The sequence below is a fragment of the Rattus rattus genome, chromosome 2 (genome assembly GCF_011064425.1).
Source record: "Rattus rattus isolate New Zealand chromosome 2, Rrattus_CSIRO_v1, whole genome shotgun sequence".
Lineage (NCBI taxonomy): Eukaryota > Metazoa > Chordata > Mammalia > Rodentia > Muridae > Rattus > Rattus rattus.
The window spans coordinates 126,382-144,845 of record NC_046155.1 but is presented as its reverse complement, the minus strand read 5'-3'; the positions used below and the strand labels follow the sequence as shown (position 1 = coordinate 144,845).

At 44.5% G+C, this 18,464-nt stretch overlaps 1 protein-coding gene across 1 annotated transcript; it reads left to right on the top strand.

Annotated features, from left to right (window-relative positions):
• The first annotated feature begins 2,152 nt into the window (after positions 1-2,152).
• Positions 2,153-12,922, top strand: Plaat5 (phospholipase A and acyltransferase 5). Its single transcript, XM_032896430.1, has 4 exons — positions 2,153-2,826; positions 3,301-3,397; positions 4,459-4,567; positions 12,776-12,922. The coding sequence occupies exons 1-4, from the start codon at positions 2,628-2,630 to the stop codon at positions 12,920-12,922; spliced, it is 552 nt and encodes a 183-aa protein (XP_032752321.1). The 5' UTR covers positions 2,153-2,627.
• The last annotated feature ends 5,542 nt before the right edge of the window (positions 12,923-18,464 follow it).

Sequence of the window (18,464 nt, the reverse complement as noted above, 5' to 3'; positions counted from 1 at the left end):
CCTGTGTGTCTAACATTAAAGGTCCCCTAGTATTTACCTAGAACCTCCTTGTCTCCTACATATGAGCATGTCCTAGAAAATGCTGGAAGAAAATGACAGTGGCGTTTGTCTCAGTGTCTTTGCTAAGTGTATTAGTTGCTTTTCTTCTGTTGCCGTGACCAAAACACCACGGCAGCTCATAGAAGTTGCATCTTATTTGGCCTTGTGTTCTAGAGGAATGAGGGTTCATGATGCTGAGAGAGCCTAGAAGCCAGGAGCAAGTGTGGAGGCAGGAGCTGGACACTGAGAGCTTGTACCCCAACCATGCCCTCAAAGCAGGGCGCATATTGGAAGTGGTGCAAGGATTTTCTCTCTCAAAGCCCATCACCATCAGCAAGTCCACACACCCCCTAAACCTCCCTACACTAGTCAGGGTACTCTAAAGGAACAGAACTGATGGAATGGATGAATAAACGCCATGGGTCGTCCTACAATGGCTGTCTCATGATGGAAAGGCCAAGTCTCCAGTAGTCCGTTAGTCCTCCAGAGTAGGTATTTCTGCAGTCCTGACCTGGTGCTGGGGTCTGGAAGGAGCGCTGAAGAGCTGCCGGTCTTTAGTCTATGTTGGAATCTTGAAGAATCAGGTTCTAATATTATGGAAGGAATACTGCAATAGCAGGATAGATGAACTTGCCAGCAAGAGTAAGGGCAAGTAGGCAAAGAGCAGAAGCTTCCTTCCATGTTTTGTGTGTGTGCGCATGCGTGTGCGTGTGCGTGTGCGTGTGCGTGTGTGTGTGTGTGTGTGTGTGTGTGTGTGTATGTTACCAGAAAGTCTGTTCCAGAGTTAAGGTGGAACCTCAAATAAAAATAAATCCCTCACAGGTGAGCCAGCTGCCTGTGTTTTAGCTGATTTCAGATATAGTCAAGTCAGCAACCGAGATCAGCCATCGTATTCCCCAAGGAGAACCATGAACCAGGGACTAAAGTGGTCAAATATCTGACCCTATGGAACATTCATTCAAGCCATTATAGCATTCTCTAACAAAGACCCTCGTAGGTAATAAAAAGGTCTCAAAGTTCTCCAGGCTGAGATGTTCAGGACTTGTGCCAACAGATTCAGGGTCTGATGACAGCTGTTTTCAGGGTCATAGAGGGCAATGCCATGGTGAAGGGGACTTCTAGCTCTGTAGGGGCTTTTAAAAAATAAAAACACAGGTCCCATTCATAAGGAGATTGCCTTTGGGGTCAAAGTTCTCAAAGTCTTTCACCTACTCAGGGTTAGGGTTCCACTGTATGAATTTTGAAAGGATACAGATATCCAGGCCAGACACCATTTTAAAAATAAAGCTTCAAGCATGAAAACCAGACAAGGTATTAGGTATGCAAAAGGGTTTGGAAAAAACAACTTAAGAGGCAAGAGGAATTCAATGGATAAAGAAAATATTTTATTCAACCACAAAGAATGACTTTTCATTGTTTGCAGGACCATGGAAGGAACGGGGGATCAAGTTAAAGAAATTAAGCCAGACCCAGAAAGACAGGCAGCATGCACGTTCTCATGCGTGGACTTCAGGAATAATAAGAGTCAGGCCATGAATGTCCGAGGGGCACTGTGAAGGATGTGGAGAGAAAGTGACATGAGGTGCTCTCGAGGGAAGGAGACTTGAATAGTGAATTTGACCAAAGCACGTTAAACACATGGATGAAAATATCACATGACTTTGTAGAGGGCAAATCTGGGTTGGCAGAGTCACTCACTGTATGCATGAAGTCCTGAGGCCGAAAAAGAGGATCGTTTGAGGCCAAGGAGTTCAAGGCCTGCCTGTTCAGCAAAGCGAGGTCCCATGGTAAAAATCTAAGCAAAGGACAAAAGGATACCTTAGCCGCCTCAGAACGCAGGGTGAGGGCGAAGAGGAATGGAAGGCAGGGGATGCAGGTGGAGCTTGTGTACTGGGTGTGTTCCGAGGGTTCATCTCTGTTTATTACATTATATATTTATTTTACTTTAATTTCAAAAAAGCTTTATTTGATGTGTATATGTGTTGTCCACCTATGTCTGTGAACCATGTACATGCCTACTTCTAGTGGAGGTAGACGCCAGAAGAAGGCGTCAGATTCTCTGGAACCTTTGTGCGTTGCCAGGTGAGCGCTGGAAGCTTAATCCGGGTTCTCTGCGAGAGCAACTGGTGCTCCTAACCCTAGCCATCACTCCAGCTCCCATATTTAGCTTTCGTGTCTCCTGCTAGCGCAGGCTTGCCTAGATTCTACTGTGCTGGGAAACGGAAGTGTGCTCCCCAGCCTTTATAATCCAGTCTCAGAGCCCTCTGTGTAACTCTGGACTCCTCCGGCGGCCTCCGGTGCTCCTCCCAGACTTTGAAACCGCGTCTCTGTGTGACTCATGAATGACCTAACTCCTGCGTGGACCGCCTGCCTTTCTGCTGAGATGCTGGCGCGCCTTCCTTCGCGCCAGTGTCCACGCATACGCTTACTGCAGAGGTGCAGCGGGCCGGCACCCCACCCGCTTCCCCGCGCGCCCTCATTCCGCGTGTCCCGCCCCACGCGCTCTCGCCGCCGTTTGACGCGCGCTCCCTGGAGGCGAAGCCCCGCCTCGCTCACCTCCTATTCTAGCCCCGCTGGCCCCGGCGCCCATGATCCCGGGGCACCGCGGACCCTGGTCCGCGCCTCTCTGTCGGCGCCTTGTCCCGGCTGGCCACAGCGGGATGGGCCTGAGCCCAGCAGCCAGCGGGGAGTACGGGATCCGCCTTTTCAGGGTCCCATGGCCATCACGCCCCAAGCAGATCTCGAGGACCACAAGTACTGGGTCAAGTGACACCCAATCTACGAATGGTCAGTCAACTTTACCCCACTCAGGTCTGTCCCAGGAGTGGGGTCTCTTCCTCCGGGTGGTTCTCAGCGATTGGCCACCAGAAATGGCTTGGCAGTTGCTTGTGTCTAGACAGCCCCCATACAAATTTTATGGAGGGCAAAGCAAAACTGAAACAGTTCTAATTCTTATTTATTTAATACACACATCTGTATATATGTATATGTGTGTATATACACATACATACATACAGAGTTCTGGCTGGCCTCGAACTCTAATACATAGATCAGGTTGTCCTGGAACCCACAGAAATGCATCTGCCTCTCTGCCTTCAGAGCAGTGGGATTAGAGGCATTCACCACCACCCCTGGCTTTAAACATCATTTTAAATCAACAGGCAGCCCACTTTTGGCTCCAGTTGGTCTTTCATGGGTCTCACTTCTTCCCCCATAGAAGGCAGTTGTATATTAAATCACACCCCTTCCCTCCTGAATTAGACTCAGCGAGTTCTCAAGCGCTGGTGGTTCAGTTTTTGCCGAAGCTATCCAAGCAAGACCGCGGATTACAACAGGCCCGAAGTTTGCGGCGGCAGGGGTAAGATTCTTACTATGAGGAATGAGGCTTTGAGTGCCAGAAGCCTTTTTGAAGCTCTGACTTAGATGTTAGTTCTGCAGAACACCGTCCACCCCCGCCTCCCCGCCCCCCCCACCCCCCCCCCCGCCTCCTTCAGGTGGGTTCTGTTTTAATCTGCCAACAATAGAGCGGGTGAGTAGCATCTGCTGGGTAGGACTGACCTGATGGCTGTTGGCAAATCTTGTTGAAGTTTGTACCCATAAGGCTACTCTCCAGACTCATGAAAGTTGAGTGGGTTTGTAGGAGTACAAACCAATGAAAAATTTAGTAGGCTTGTGCCTGGGCCTTAGGTTGGGGCAAGGAGAGGAGGTTCGAGTGTTTTTGCATTTTTACTATAATCTATTAGGCACTGCCTTCGCTCCTTTTAGAATCAGTGTGTATCACTCACTGATAGAGATTTAAAAAGAATAATGTACAGACTAGAAAACAATCAGAAAGCTCTGACCAGAAGGGGAAGGGAGAATGAATAATAGAATTTATTTGGGAACAAGTTCACAGTGCAGTGCAAAAGGTACATACCTCGTGGAAATCGACAGCGCAGTCCAAGGAACAGGGGGAGAAAAGAGAGAAACATTTAGAGTTGAAACCAGGAGAATGGAAATTGCTGTGGGTATGCCAATCCACGATGAATTGTTGCTGGACAGGTGTGTCCCCGAGAAGCAACTTTGTGTAAAATTATGGCTTCCTGGGATTTCTCAGGGTAGCTCTTGCCAGCACTGCATGCCAGCACTCCCTCTGGCTTCATTTTGTCTGAATTTGAGACCAGGGACTCCATTTTGAATGTGACACCTCTCACCTACACACTCACTCTTAAGCAATTGGAGAAAAGCAGGGCGAGGCAGTCGTACTGCATGAAGGTGAGTGTCTTCCTGGAGTCAAGTTTGCAGGTGTGTGAGGGATATCTCTTTCAATGACAAAAACTGAAAGGTGTCTTAAGAGCATAGATCTGATCGGTCATGCAGCCTTTCAGATCAACAGCCGTGGAATGACGTTTATAATGTGATTACAAAATCACTTTATAGACAGAAGCCAGAAATTAATTTGGAGCTCATACCCAGCAAGAAGAGGACAGAGATGATTCCAAGAACAGATTCAGAGATCGAAGGCAACCTAAAGAACCAAGCAGCGGAGGTGCGTATCCTAGGAGCTGATAGGATGAGTGTTTTCCTTTCTCGGTCAGCTCACTGCATTGTTTTCCACTCTAGGTGTGTCTAATACATATCTGCACCGACAGGAGACATTGGTTATGAGCGTCTCAAGTAGCTTTCCTGGGGCACTTTTAGCACATATTTACATTCTAGATGTTCAAAATCTGCAACTAGACATGTTTTGATATTGTTAGAGCGGAAAAGAGAAAAATGGCAGGTTCTTGGAAAGAAGCTAACATGAGCTTACCTTGCCCGCCCCCCCAGAAGATCTTTATTAGGAGAGAGAGAGAGAGAGAGAGAGAGAGAGAGAGAGAGAGAGAGAGAGAGAGCGCTTCACAACATGGGGAGCATCAGGTCTTAGAGCCAGAGAGTGGGAGAAAGAGGGAGTATCTTAACAGCCACAGGTCTCGGAGGGAGGGAGAGTGCTGCCCCTTCAAATCCTGAGAACAAAGGGGCTTCTAACTCTTACAGGTTTTGGAGGTGTGTGTGTGTGGGAGGGAGTTTCATAACACATGATCTATCTTGGCCATGTCACTGTGCCAAACAAAGGGTATGGTGACAGGCACTAGGTAGGACCATAAATATATCTTGCAGCTCCAGGGGACGGGGCTGGTGAAGCATGGTCTGATTTCTGAGAGGGGGTGAGGGAGAACAAACACATGAGCCAGCAAGAAGGTCTGTGATCTCATAGAGACCCATATTGGGTTGTGAAGCCCTTGCCATGACAGAGACAACATAGCCGTCAAGCATGTTTTTAGAGCCTGCCTGTTTGTGATCTCTTCCCCGTTGCCACCCATGCCTCTGTCTCCAGACAGGAGCCAATCTGCTTTCTGGCAGCTTTAGATTAGTTTGCGTTTTGTTGAGATGGGTGCGTTTACTGAGTTTTAAGACATTTTACTACACTGATTGACTGTGGATGGATGGGCATGTGTGTGGGCCAGAGGACAACTTGAAGGAGTTGGTCCTCTCCTATCACATGGATCAAACCCCAGTTGTCAGTTTTGTTTGCAGCATCCTTTACTGGCTGAGTCATTTTTTTTTTTCTTTTCATTTTTTTCAGAGCTGGGGACCGAACCCAGGGCCTTGCCCTTGCTAGGCAAGTGCTCTACCACTGAGCTAAATCCCCAACCCCCTGAGTCATCTTTCTGGCTACCCAGCCATGGTTTTAGTGAGATGTTCAGGGTCTGCTGGAGACCTCGGCTGTAAGCTACCACTGGCTTTCACTATGACCTTGTGATCCTGTTCATTTGAATGATCTCTTTAGCAGAAGAATCTTGATAGCCACGGGTTTTACTTTCTTATTACCCAGCAGAAAAGTGCTTGTTGAGCCTGTACGTCAATTACTTAGGGTTATAGAGATGTCAGCCATCCTGGCATTTTTACAGGACTAATCCAAGTGTCTCTAGTGCTGCAACCGAAGAGAATTTCTGGCTTTCCTTAAAGGAAAGGGACTGCAAACATTTCTGTCTGTGTCAGAGGTCTGTTCAAATGATACTTCCAAGGGATAATTTATATGAGCACTATATAAACAAGTCTATAAACACTAGAACTAGTTGGCAATAGTTATGAACATTTATAAGACCTTTAGACTGCACAATTCTCAGTGGATGCTTAACCAGTCAGATTTGTTTTTCAGTGAGTTTTGCAGGGCAGGAAGATGCTGCTGCTTCTGTAGCTACAGGGCAGCCATTGCTTTTAACACGTAAGACCCTTCTGAAACAATAACCAAGACAAACAATAACAAAGATCTGTGCTGTGAAAGGCGAGCTCCGAGAATTTCATGTGGCGACAGGTCAGGGCCTTGGCATTCCATGTGGCCGACAGAACTGGAGTCAGAGCAGGGGAAGGCTAAGTGGACACTGTGGTAAGGAGGTCACAGCCTTGCTTGTCTGCAGTGCTTTGCCCAACAGAGTCCAAAAGAGTTGCCTTGTTCTTTCCCTGATGCTACTTAGCGGAACCATTGGTTAAGCTGTATGATGTCGGCTCTCCATGTAGCTTTTATAAGTTCATATACAGTTCTACTCAGGTTCCTATGTTTAGAGAGCTATCAGCATGTAAGGAACACCAGATTCTTCACTTTTTCTTTAAAAAAAAGTCTCTGTTTTTGAGAATTTAGCTGTCTTTTGGCAATATCTGCATTCTTTTTTTTTTTTTTTTTTAATAAACGCACTGAACCTAGTTAGTACTGCTGCGTGGGGCCATCCACTGTAGCATGGGCAGCCTGCTAGGGGCCGCGTCCCTGACTCGAGGGTTCTGGTGGAGGGAGAATCGGTTCTTTTCCTGAAACAAGGTCTTGAGATTTGCTGGACACAGATGTCTTCCTGCCCTTACCTGCAACCCCACTTTTTCTCTTTCCATTTCCTGTCTCTGTATGTCCATTCTATGTTCACCCCTGCTCACTCTGCACAGGGATGGATGCAATCCCTCCAAAGTCACAGGCTGAAGCCCTAACCCTCAGTGTTTGGAATAAGAGAATAGTTAGGGTTAAATGAGGTCATGGGATGAGGCCCTGAGCTGCCATGATTGGTGTCTTTGTGAGAAGAAACCCCAGGGAGTTGTCTTCCTCTTTATCCTCACCCCTGTTCTCTGGAAGAACACAGAGTGGGGAAGTCAAGTGAGGTGACAGCCATCATACCCTGAAGAAAGGGGCTTCAGCATGACACCTGCCTTGCTGACCGTCTGGAGAATGCTGTGGAGGTTAGCAAGTTTGTTTAAGGCATCCAGTCAGCTCTGCAGACAAATGCAAACAAACAGTTAACAGTTCTTCCCTTGAGAGAGGCCCTCTCTCATCTGTCCCAAGTGTTATTCCTAGGTGCACTCATCACGGAGTGTCTGAAGGACCCCATCTGGAGTCAGTCAAGCTTCGACCCAACAGAGACAGGCTAGAATCTCACACCAGACACACGACCAACAGTAGAAGTTCACATGCTCAGGTCACGTAACAAATAGTACAAAAGCCTTCACCCTCTCGTCCAAATCCTCTAGTCCCATAGAAGAAATATCCTCCCACGAGAGTTATTGAGCTGAACCCCACAGCACAGAATGAGTGTAATCTAAGAATCTACAGAGTTTAAGCCAGACCTCAGTGCCTCAGTGAACTTGAAACAGCTAGGGGTAAACAGAGTGATGCCCAGGAAAACAGACAAACAGCTGAACGAGGCAAAGACCACAAGGCAGAGATTCAGGATCTAAAACCAGAATTCATCAGAGAGAGAAACATACAAAAGGAAACTCAAGCTGAAACAAAGATGTGATTGAAAACCCAAAGGCTCTACCCCCTCTTCCCCGTGCGCTTCATCTTGAGCCCTCCTGCCATCATTTCTGGGACTACCTGGCTGGTGATTAACCACCACTGACTGAGAGCTGAGAACCTCTGTGAGAACTTCACCGTGAGAACTTCCGTGTTGCCGTTGTCCTTCCTTCTGAGAAAGGTCCTTTTGAGCCCCCTGCCTTTTGTAACCTGTGTCTTGAGCCATGTCTGCCTACCTTGTCTCTGGTTTCTCACATTCCATGAAAGGTCTCCACCTTTACCCACCTTCTGGGGAATCTTCTCCCAGATTGCCCCATGATGTTGTTCCTGCCTTTGAGATCTCAATCTGTATCTCGTAAGAGATCTCTCCTCACCTAGAATAACAAATGGTCACTGCTGCATCGCAGTGGGATTACCAAACTTCTTCATGACTGCTGTTAGGTGAGAGCTGAGGGGGACTCTGCAGAGCTGGGCAGTGCTGGGCCCTTTTGGGGCGTATGTCTGTTGTATATACATGTGTATCTACACAGAGGTACACTGTCTTGTTTCAAGGCCTCTGCCCATCACTCTACAGCAGTTCCTGTTTGATTTTCCTATCGAGTTATTAACAGGCAGGCAGCATACATAGCATGGACATATGAGCAAGTATGCATCCCACGTGGGGCAGAACAAGAAGGTACAAGACTTCACCACAGTCCTCAAATCAGCGAGAAATACAAAGTTTAGGAGTTGTTCATTTCTAGCATTTTTTACTTAATATTTTTGTACCACAGTAGATGGTCGTAGATAATTGAAACTGCAGAAGGTAAAGTGAAGACAAGAGGTATAGGCCTTGCCTCAGAGGAAAGGAGAGTTTATTCTGACCCAGGAGCACAGAGGCGGGATCCCCAAATCCTGTGCAGTGGTAGGATCTATGGGCTAGTGGTTATAGCCTCGCTGGGGACATCCTGCTAGAGGCTTCGGATGCTGTCTGACAACAGTCTCAGCATTTGAATGGGTAAAAGCTATAGTTCTGTTAGGAGTGCATTGTAAGGTTTTGATGGCCACAAGGGCATTAGATCAGACACGGGCTGGCTTTCCAAAGGGACTAAAAGTATTCTGGTTTGCATTTTAACTCCCTGTAACCATGGAATTTCCTCATTTGCCTTATAGAATCTTAGCACAGGTGCAGCTCCCTTCCCTCCTCCATCTCTCTGTTTTTCTTTTGGAAGCTTCCTCTCACATTCCTAAGTGATGATGCCCCTCTCCCAGCTCCTCATGACTACTCTGATGTCTGGTTATATACCAGCTATAGCATTAGCATGCTTTATAAATGGACCGAGCCCCTTGTATTTGGTTCTCCTAGAGTTGAAAGTGACACTCTTACTTTGTGACCCAAGGCAAGAACAAAACCTTCTACCCACTTCCTTGCTCTGTGCCCACTTGATTTGATTTATGATGCCTTTAGAATCTGTTTTTTTTTTTTTTTGCTTTGGTGCCTGCTTCTGCTTCTGGGTTGCCAGCCTAAGCCAAGGAAATAGGCAGCAGATGCCTGAAAGGCTTTGCAATGACAGTGTATCCAGAGCCTGGTGGAATCAGACAAAGGGTTGGGGGGAAAGTACTCATAAATTTAACACTGGAGTATTGATTGTGGTTGTAGGCCACTTGGGATGGTAGATATAAGTTTCTGCTAGTCAGAAAATTTTGAGGAATGAGAGAGCTTAAGGAGAGGAACCTTGAATTTAGCATCAATAACTCCACTTTACTAGACTTTACTTTCCATTTTACTAAACTGTCTAGTGACAAAGTTGCAAATGCATATTCATATATATACACATATGAACTAACATATCTTGAACTAAAAGCAATTCAGTTCTTCACCTGCATCAGTATATGAAAGTGTTCAACTTGTGTTGATTTTTAAGAGACAAATAAAAAATATCAGAAATATAGACTTCCTTATAGACATTTAAAAATATTGCTGTTGGGGCTGGAAAGTTGGCTCAGTGGTTAAGAGCACACGTTACTCTTGCAGGGGATCCAGGTTCAGTTCCTAGAATCCATACTAGGTGACTCATAACTGCCTGTTCCGGTTCCAGGAGACAGGTCCCTCTTGTGGCTGTTTCAGGCACTGCATGCACATGGTGCACATTTCTTACTGGCCTGTATCGTTCTTTGCCTGGGTTGAGGTCTCCTGGACTTTTCTTTTTGCCCATTAGTTTGCCTATTGGGGCCCTCCTTGTTCAGGTCATGTTTCAGCAGCCATGTTGGTGAGACCATGATTCTGAGCATTAGGTGCAGAACTTGTGTTGCAGACGTATCTGTTGTAGATGTATCTGTTGTAGATGTATCTGTTGTAGATGTATCTGTTGTAGACGTATCTGTTGTAGACGTATCTGTTGTAGAGGTATCTGTTGTAGATGTATCTGTTTCAGTTGTAGATGTATCTGTTGCAGATGTATCTCTACAATGTTACATTTTGATCATCAGTTTTCTGTTGAAAAGAGACACTTCCTTGGTGATGGATGAGAACACTTGTCTGGGTATAATTACATTTAAAATGCGATTAGTGATTGTGCTGGTTTAGGAAAAGTGACAGTTGTAGCTTTTGGTTCAAGATCTGATCTGAAAGCCTCCCCCCTGAAAAGGATTTCTTTTCGTGGTACCAGAAGGCACTGTGCAAGCTTTTAAATGAAGTAAAGAACCAACAGTCCTATCCAGCTCGATGCCCATGAGTCACAGTGAGCTGTATGGTGTACCAATCCTAAGGGTGAGGTAATGGCACTCATACTTTGGAGGTAACCAACAGCTCTACTTAAAGGGAGGTCATGGAGCATGAAATCCACATTTTTAAATGTTTTCTTTAAAAACGTTTTTTTCTTTTATCAAAACTAGAGTCTTTTCTCTTACACTATATGCTGGTTATGGTTTCCCTCACTCTACTTCCAGATCCTTCTCCCTTCCCCTCTCCTCCCATCTGGATCCACTCCCTCTCTGTATTTCATTATAAAAGAAACAGGCTTCTAAGAGATAACAACAAAACATAACACAGTACAATATAGGATAAAACAAAACCCAACCCTGTCAAGTCTAAAGTTGCACAACTGAAGACAAGCCAACAGAGGGAAAGAGCCCAAGGGAAGGCATAAGAATTGGAGGCCTACTCTTTCACACACTCAGGACTCTCATGAACACACGAAACTAGAAAACGTAATATATATTCTGAGGATCTGGCGCAGACCTGTGTTGTCCCTGCTTACTGCTTCAGTCTCTGTGAGTTCATATGGCCTTTGCTCCTTGTCCTCCTGTTGTGCTCCGTACTCTCTGACTCTTACACTCCTCCTCCTCCTCCTCCTCCTCCTCCTCCTCCTCCTCCTCCTCCTCCTCCTCCCTCCCCTCCTCCTTCTCCTCCCTCTTTCATGGGGTTCCCTTAGCTCTGAGGGAAGGGATTTGATGGAGACATTGAAAACCATTTTTAATTTTACAGTAGGACTCTGCTTTCTGGATGCGAAGCCTGGTTTTGGCTGCCCTCTAGTGGCCAGTCATTTGTCACTGCACTTCCTCTGCAGGCAGAAAAGGAGAGCAGGTTCTACTGGGAACTAACTGGTTCTGTCTGGGACTTGTTGGTGAGGAACCTTGTAAAGCTCTTTGAATCCCTCAGCTCTGGTTCCTTCAGTGAAGAATTGCTGTGTAGACTGTTTGCCTTGTGCCTAGAAAAAAGCATTGTTCCACTGAGCAGTGTTTGTGAAACAGATGTGTAGGCCTTCATATAGTCTCTTCTGCCAAAGTCAAGGAGGGACTGCCCAGATAGCACGTTAAAGTGTCTGAAAATCTGATCAAAAACATGCAAAACACTGTGGAGGATCTCTTTTTAATTAAACATTATTTTACATATATGGTTGTTTTGTCTGCTTATATGTTCATGTACCATGCATGTGCCTGGAACTCGAGGAGGTCAGCAGAGGGCATTGGATCCCCTGGAAGTGGAGATATGGATAGTTATGAGTCTCCGTGTGGGTGCTGGGAATTGAAGCTGGGTCTTCTGTGAGAACCAAGCGCTCTTAACCTCTGAGCCATCTCTCCAACCCTGTGAACAAAGTATTTTTTTAAAATTTTATTTTATTTATGTATATGATTCTTTGCATTTATGTCTGTGTATCACATGTGTGCCTGGTGTCCTCATAAGTACTTTAGCCACAGGATGCCAGAAGAGGGTTCTGGAGTTATAGACAGTTGTGGGGCTACTCTGTGGATGCTGTCAGCAGAACCTAGATCCTTCGATCCAGTGCTCTTAACTGCTGAGCCATCTCTCTGGTTCCCACAGTGAGAAATATTAAAGCTCAAGATGGACACTGGATGGCAGGCTCACTGTGGACATCCATTGTGCTTCAAAGTGCCCTAGGTGTATGGGACTCACTAGAGGATCTGTTGACCATGGCATCAGAGGGGCTTATTTGGAGCACAGCGTGGATAGTTCTATTCCCAGGGATGTTTCTGAAGGCAATGGTTATTTCAGTGGCACAGAGGCATGGCCCAAGGCTGCAATACTGACTGGGATGGGCAGTGGCCCAACCAGTCAGCCAGGAATGTATACTGAGAGATAGCTAAAGAGGACCTTAAGAAGGCCATACATCTCAGCTGCACTGGGTGGTGTATACGAGGCCGGCACGCACATTCAGGAGGTTCCCAGGGACCCTAATGCACCTCTTACTTCTGGGTGAATGGTAAGGCTTTTGAGTATAGATAATGTGTCGGCACATTTAGAGCTGAGTCAGTACGCTGATCACCAACACTGACACCCCAATATTGGGACATCCTGTGGCATTCTGGTGGTGAGGGTTCAGATTTCTTTTTGTCAAGTGATGGGCCGCAGAGAAAGAATCTACATACAGGCTGAGCTGTGGCTTGGGTGTTCCTAGGACACGTGCAGTTTATCTGTCTGTCTCTTTCTTCCCGTCACAGAGCAATCAAAAACCCAGACCTGGAGACCTGATTGAGATTTTTCGAATTGGCTATGAACATTGGGCCATCTATGTGGAAGATGACTGCGTGGTCCACCTGGCTCCCCCAAGTAAGAGTGGATGGATACGCTTCCGAAATAGTGATTAGAAATCTGCAGAGTAAACGGAAGGATGGTCAACCACTGCTGTCCTCAGCCACCATCCTTTAGAAGAAAACATTCCTGGGCCTTTATTTGTTTATTAGCAAGCACCAAGTGTCCAGCGTTTTAAGAATGATGGGAATTTAGAGTATCCCTAAAATCCCTTTCAACATCTGTGTCTGATGCAAATCCTTTAGCGTCCTTCACCTGAAGACACCGAGGAATGATGCTCACGCTGCCTGGTTCATGCAGTTCTCATGTTATGCTTCTCACTTCCTTATTGTCACCTCCCTGCCCAAAGGGAAAGCCATTGTCTTCCACATATCCCAGTGTGCTCTAGGCCGCCTTTTCCTAAATCAGTTGTTCTAACTGCCTTTAGGAGGGCATTTCCCCCCTCGCCTACCCACTCCTGCCTCATCTGCCTAGTGTTCCCCTCCTCAACACCAAGGGGCTCCACTCCCTGTGATGCCAGATAAGGTCATCCTTTGCTACATATCCAGCTGGAGCCAGGGGTACCCCTTGTGTACTCTTTGGTTGGTGGTTTAGTCCCTGGGAGCTTTGGGAGGGGGGTCTGGTTGATTGATAGTGCTGATCTTCCTATGAGTTTACAAACCCCTTCAAACCCCTTCAGCTCCTACAGTTCTTGCCCTAACTTCCCCATTGCGGTCCCCATGCTCAATCCAATATTTGGCTGTGTACATCCACATCTGTACTGGTCCAGCTCTGGCAGAGCCTCTTGGAGGACAGCTATACGAGGCTCCTGTCAGTAAGCACTTCTTGGCCAACGTCAGCAATAGTGTCTGGATTTGGTGTCCGCAGATGGGATGGATCCCTAGGTGGGGCAATCTCTGGATGGCCTTCCCTTCAGTTTCTGCTCCACTCTTTGTCCCTGCATTTCCTTTTGACAAGAGGAATTCTGGATTAATGTTTTTGAGGTGGGTGAGTAACCCCATGCCTCAACTGAGGGCTGTGCCTGTCCACTGGATATGGCCTCTACAGGTTCTCTTTGTTGGGTATTTTGGCTAAAGTCCTCCCTGTTGGGTCCCGGGAACCTCCTTTTATTTTATTTATTTACATTTCAAATGTTATCCCTTTCCCTGTTTCCCCTCAGGAAACCCCCTATCCCATCCTCCCTCCCCCTGCTTCTATGAGGGTGCTCCCCCACCCACCCACCCACCCACCCACACCTCTCTGCCCTGGCATGTCCCTTCCGAGGACCAAGGGCTTCTCCTTCCATTGATGTCTGACAAGGCCATCCTCTGCTACATATGCAGCTGGAGCTATGGGTCCCTCGATGTGTGATGTGTACTCTTTGGTTGGTGTTGGGTCCCTGACATCTGATACTTTCTAGTGGCTACTCCCAGTTCCCCCTCCCCCACCGCTAAACACCTACTTTCAAATCCCTGATACTCTGTACTTCTCCTCCATCTCCTCCCATATCTGAACTGGCCCCCCTTTTCCCTCCCCTTCTCTCTCCTCAGATCTCTCTCTCCCTCTACTTTCCAGAGATTATTCTCTTCCCCCTATTGAGTAGTACTGTATTATCCACACTGTGGTGTGATCTTCTTTTTTCTTGAGTTTCATATGGTCTGTGTGTTGTATCGTGAGTATTCTGAGCTTCTTTTTTGGCTAATTTCCACCTATCAGTGAATACATACCATGTGTGTTCTTTTGTGACTGGGTTACTTTACTCAGGATATTTTCAAGTTCCATCCATTGGTCTGTGAATTTCATGAAATCATTGTTTTTAATAGCTGAGTAATACTCCACTGTGTAGATGTACTACATTTTCTGTTTCCATTTCTTTGTTGAAGGGCATCTGGGTTGCTTCCAGCTTCTGGCTATTATAAATAAGGCTGCTATGAGCATAGTGAGCACATGTCCTTGTTATATGTTGGAGCATCTTTTTGGGTATATGCCAGGGGTGGTATATCTGGGTCCTCAGGTAGAATTATTTCTAATTTTCTGAGGAACCTCCAGACTGATTTCCAGAGTGGTTGTGCCAGTTTGCAGTCCCACCAGCAATGGAGGAGTGTTCCTCTTTCTCCACATCCTCGCCAGCATTTGCTGTCACCTGAGTATTTGATCTTAGCCATTCTGACTGGTGTGAAGTAGCATCTCGGGTGTTTTGATTTGCATTTCCCTGATGACTAAGGATGTTGAACATTTCTTTAAGTGCTTCTCATCCATTTGAGATTCCTCAGTTATGAATTTTTTTTTAAACTCTGTACCCCATTTTTAATAGGGTTATTTGGTTCTCTGGAGTCTGACTTCTTGAGTTCTTTGTATATATTGGATATTAGCCCTCTATCAGGTGTAGAATTGGTAAAGACCTTTTCCCAACCTGTTTGTTGCCATTTTGTCCTATTGACAGTGTCCTTCTCCTTACAGAAGCGTTGCAATTTTATGAGGTCCCATTTGTTGATTCTTGATCTTGAAGCATAGCCATTGGTTCAGGAAAATTTCCCCCGTGCCAATGTGTTTGAGGATTTTTCCCACTTTCTCGTCTATATGATTCATTGTATCTGGTTTTATGTGGAGGTCCTTGAACCAGTTGGACTTGAGCTTTGTACAAGGAGATAAGAATGGATTGATTTGCATTCTTCTACATGCTGACCACCAGTTGAACCAGCACCATTTGTTGAAAATGTTTTGGTTCCTTTTTCAAAGATCAAGTGACCATAGCTGTGTGGGTTCATTACTGGGTCTTCAATTCTATTCTACTGATCTATCTGCCTGTCTCTGTACCACTACCATGTGGGTTTTTTTTTTTTTATCACTATTGCTCCATAGTATAGCATGAGGTCAGGGATGGTGATTCCCCCAGAAGTTCTTTTATTGTTGAGAATGGTTTTTGATATCCTGGGTTTTTTTGTCATTCCAGATAAATTTGAGAATTTCTCTTTCTATCTATATGAAGAATTGTGTTGGAATTTTTATGGGGATTGCATTGAATCTGTAGATTGCTTTAGGTAAGATGACCATTTTTACTATATTAATCCTGCCAATCCATGAGCATGGGAGATCTTTCCACCTTGTGAGATCTTTTTTGATTTATTTCTTCAGAAATTTGAAGTTCTTGTCATACAGATATTTCACTCGCTTGGTTAGAGTTACACCAAGATATTTCATATTATTTGTCACTATTGTAAAGGGTGTCATTTCCCTAATTTCTTTTTCAGCCCATTATCCTTTGAGTAGAGGAAAGCTACTGATTTGTTTGAGTCAATTTTATATCCAGCCACTTGCTGAAGTTGTTTATCAGCAGTAGAAGTTCTCTCCTAGATTTTTTTGGGGTCACTTTATACTATCATATTATCTGCAAATAGTGATATCTTCATTTCCTCCTTTCCAATTTATATCCCTTTTATCTTTTATTACCCAATTACTATGGCTAGACCTTCAAGTACTATATTTAATAGATAGGGGGAGAGTGGGCAGCCTTGTACTTGATTTTAGTGGGATTCCTTCAAGTTTCTCTCCACTTAGTTTAATGTTGGTTACTGGTTTGCTGTATATTGCTTTTATTATATTTAGGTATGGACCTTGGATTCCTCTTCTCTCCAATACTTTTAGCATGAAGGGGTGTTGTATTTTGTCAGTCTTTTTCAACATCTAACAAGATGATCATATGGTTTTTCTCTTTGAGTTTATTTATATAGTGGATTACATTGATGGATTTCTGTATATTGAACCATCCCTGCATCCCTGGGATGAAGCCTACTTGCTCATGATCGATGATCATTTTGATGTGTTCTTGGATTCGGTTTGTGAGAATTTTATTGAATATTTTTGCATGGATATTCATAAAGGAAATTGGTCTGAAATTTTCTTTGTTGGGTCTTTGTGTGGTTTAGGTATCAGTGTAACTGTGACTTTATAGAATGTATTAGGTAGTGCTCCTTCTGTTTCTATTTTATGAAATACCTTGAGAAGTATTGGTATTAGGTCTTCTTTGAAGGTCTTATAGAATTCTGCACTAAATCTATCTGGTACTGGGGATTTTTTGGTTGGGAGACTTTTAATGACTGTTTCTATTTCCTTAGGGGTTGTGGGACTGTTTAAATGGTTTATCCAATCCTGATTTAACTTTGGTACTTGGTATTTGTCTAGAAAATCATCAATTTCATTTAGATTTTCCAGTTTTGTTGAGTATAGGTTTTTGTAGTTGGATCTGATAATTTGTTGATTTTCTTCAGTTTCTGTTAAGTCTCCATTTTCATTTCTGATTTTGTTAATTTGGATACTGTCTCTGTGCTCTCTGTTTAGTTTGGTTAAGGGTTTACCTATATTGTTGATTTTCTCAAAGAACCAGCTCCTGGTTTTATTGATTCTTTGTATAGTCCTTTTTGTTTCTCCTTGGTTGATTTCAGCCCTGAGTTTGATTATTTCCTGCCTTCTACTCCTCTTGGTGTATTTGTTCTTTTTGTTCTAGAGCTTTCAGGTGCGCTGTTAATGTGCTAGTATATGTTCTCTCCAATTTCTTTCTGAAATCACTCAAGAGTTGTGAGTTTTCTTCTTACCACTACTTTCATTGTGTTCCCTAATTTTGGGTATGTTGTGCCTTCATTTTCATTAAATTCTAAAAAGTCTTCAAATTCTTTATTTCTTCCTTGACCAAGTTATCATTGAGTAGAGCGTTGTTCAGCTTCCATATGTATGAGGACTTCCTGTTGTTTTTGTTGTTATTGAAGACCAGCCTTAGTCCATGGTGAAATGATAGGATGCATTGTATTATTTCAGTCTTCTTGTATCTATTGAGGCTTGTTTTGTGTCTGATTATATGGTCAATTTGGAGATGTTACTGTGAGGTGCTCAGAAGAAGGTATATTCTTTTGTTTCAGGATGAATGTTCTGTAGATATTTGTAAAGTCCATTTGTTTCCTAACTGTTGTTAATTTCACTGTGTCTCTGTTTAATTGTTCCCACGATCTGTCCATTGGTGAAAGTGGGGTGTTAAAGCCTCCCATTATTATTATTTAAGGTTCAATGTGTGCTTTGGGCTTCAGTAATGTTTCATTTACGTATGTGGGTGTCCTTGGATTTGGGGCATAGATGTTCAGAATTGAGAGTTTATCTTGGTGGTTTTTTCCTTTGATGAATATGAAGTGTCCTTCCTTATCTTATTTAATAACTTTTTGTTGAAAGTCTATTTTATTAGATATTAGAATGGCTACTCCAGCTTCTTTCTTGGGACCATTTGCTTGGAAATTTTTTCCAGCCTTTTATTTTGAGGTAATGTCTGTCTTTGTCACTGAGATATGTTTTCCTGTATGCAGCAATAAGGTGGGTCCTGTTTTTGTATCTAGCCTGCTAGTTTATGCCTTTTTATTGGGGGAATTGAGTCCATTGATGTTGAGAGATATTAAAGTCCAAGATTGTTGCTTCCTGTTATTTTTGTTGTTAGATGTGGAATTATGCTTGTGTGATTTTCTTTAGGGTTTGTTGTGAGACGATTAGTTTCTTGCTTTTTCTTTTTTTTTTGGTTCTTTTTTTTGGAGCTGGGGACCGAACCCAGGGCCTTGCACTTCCTAGGCAAGCGCTCTACCG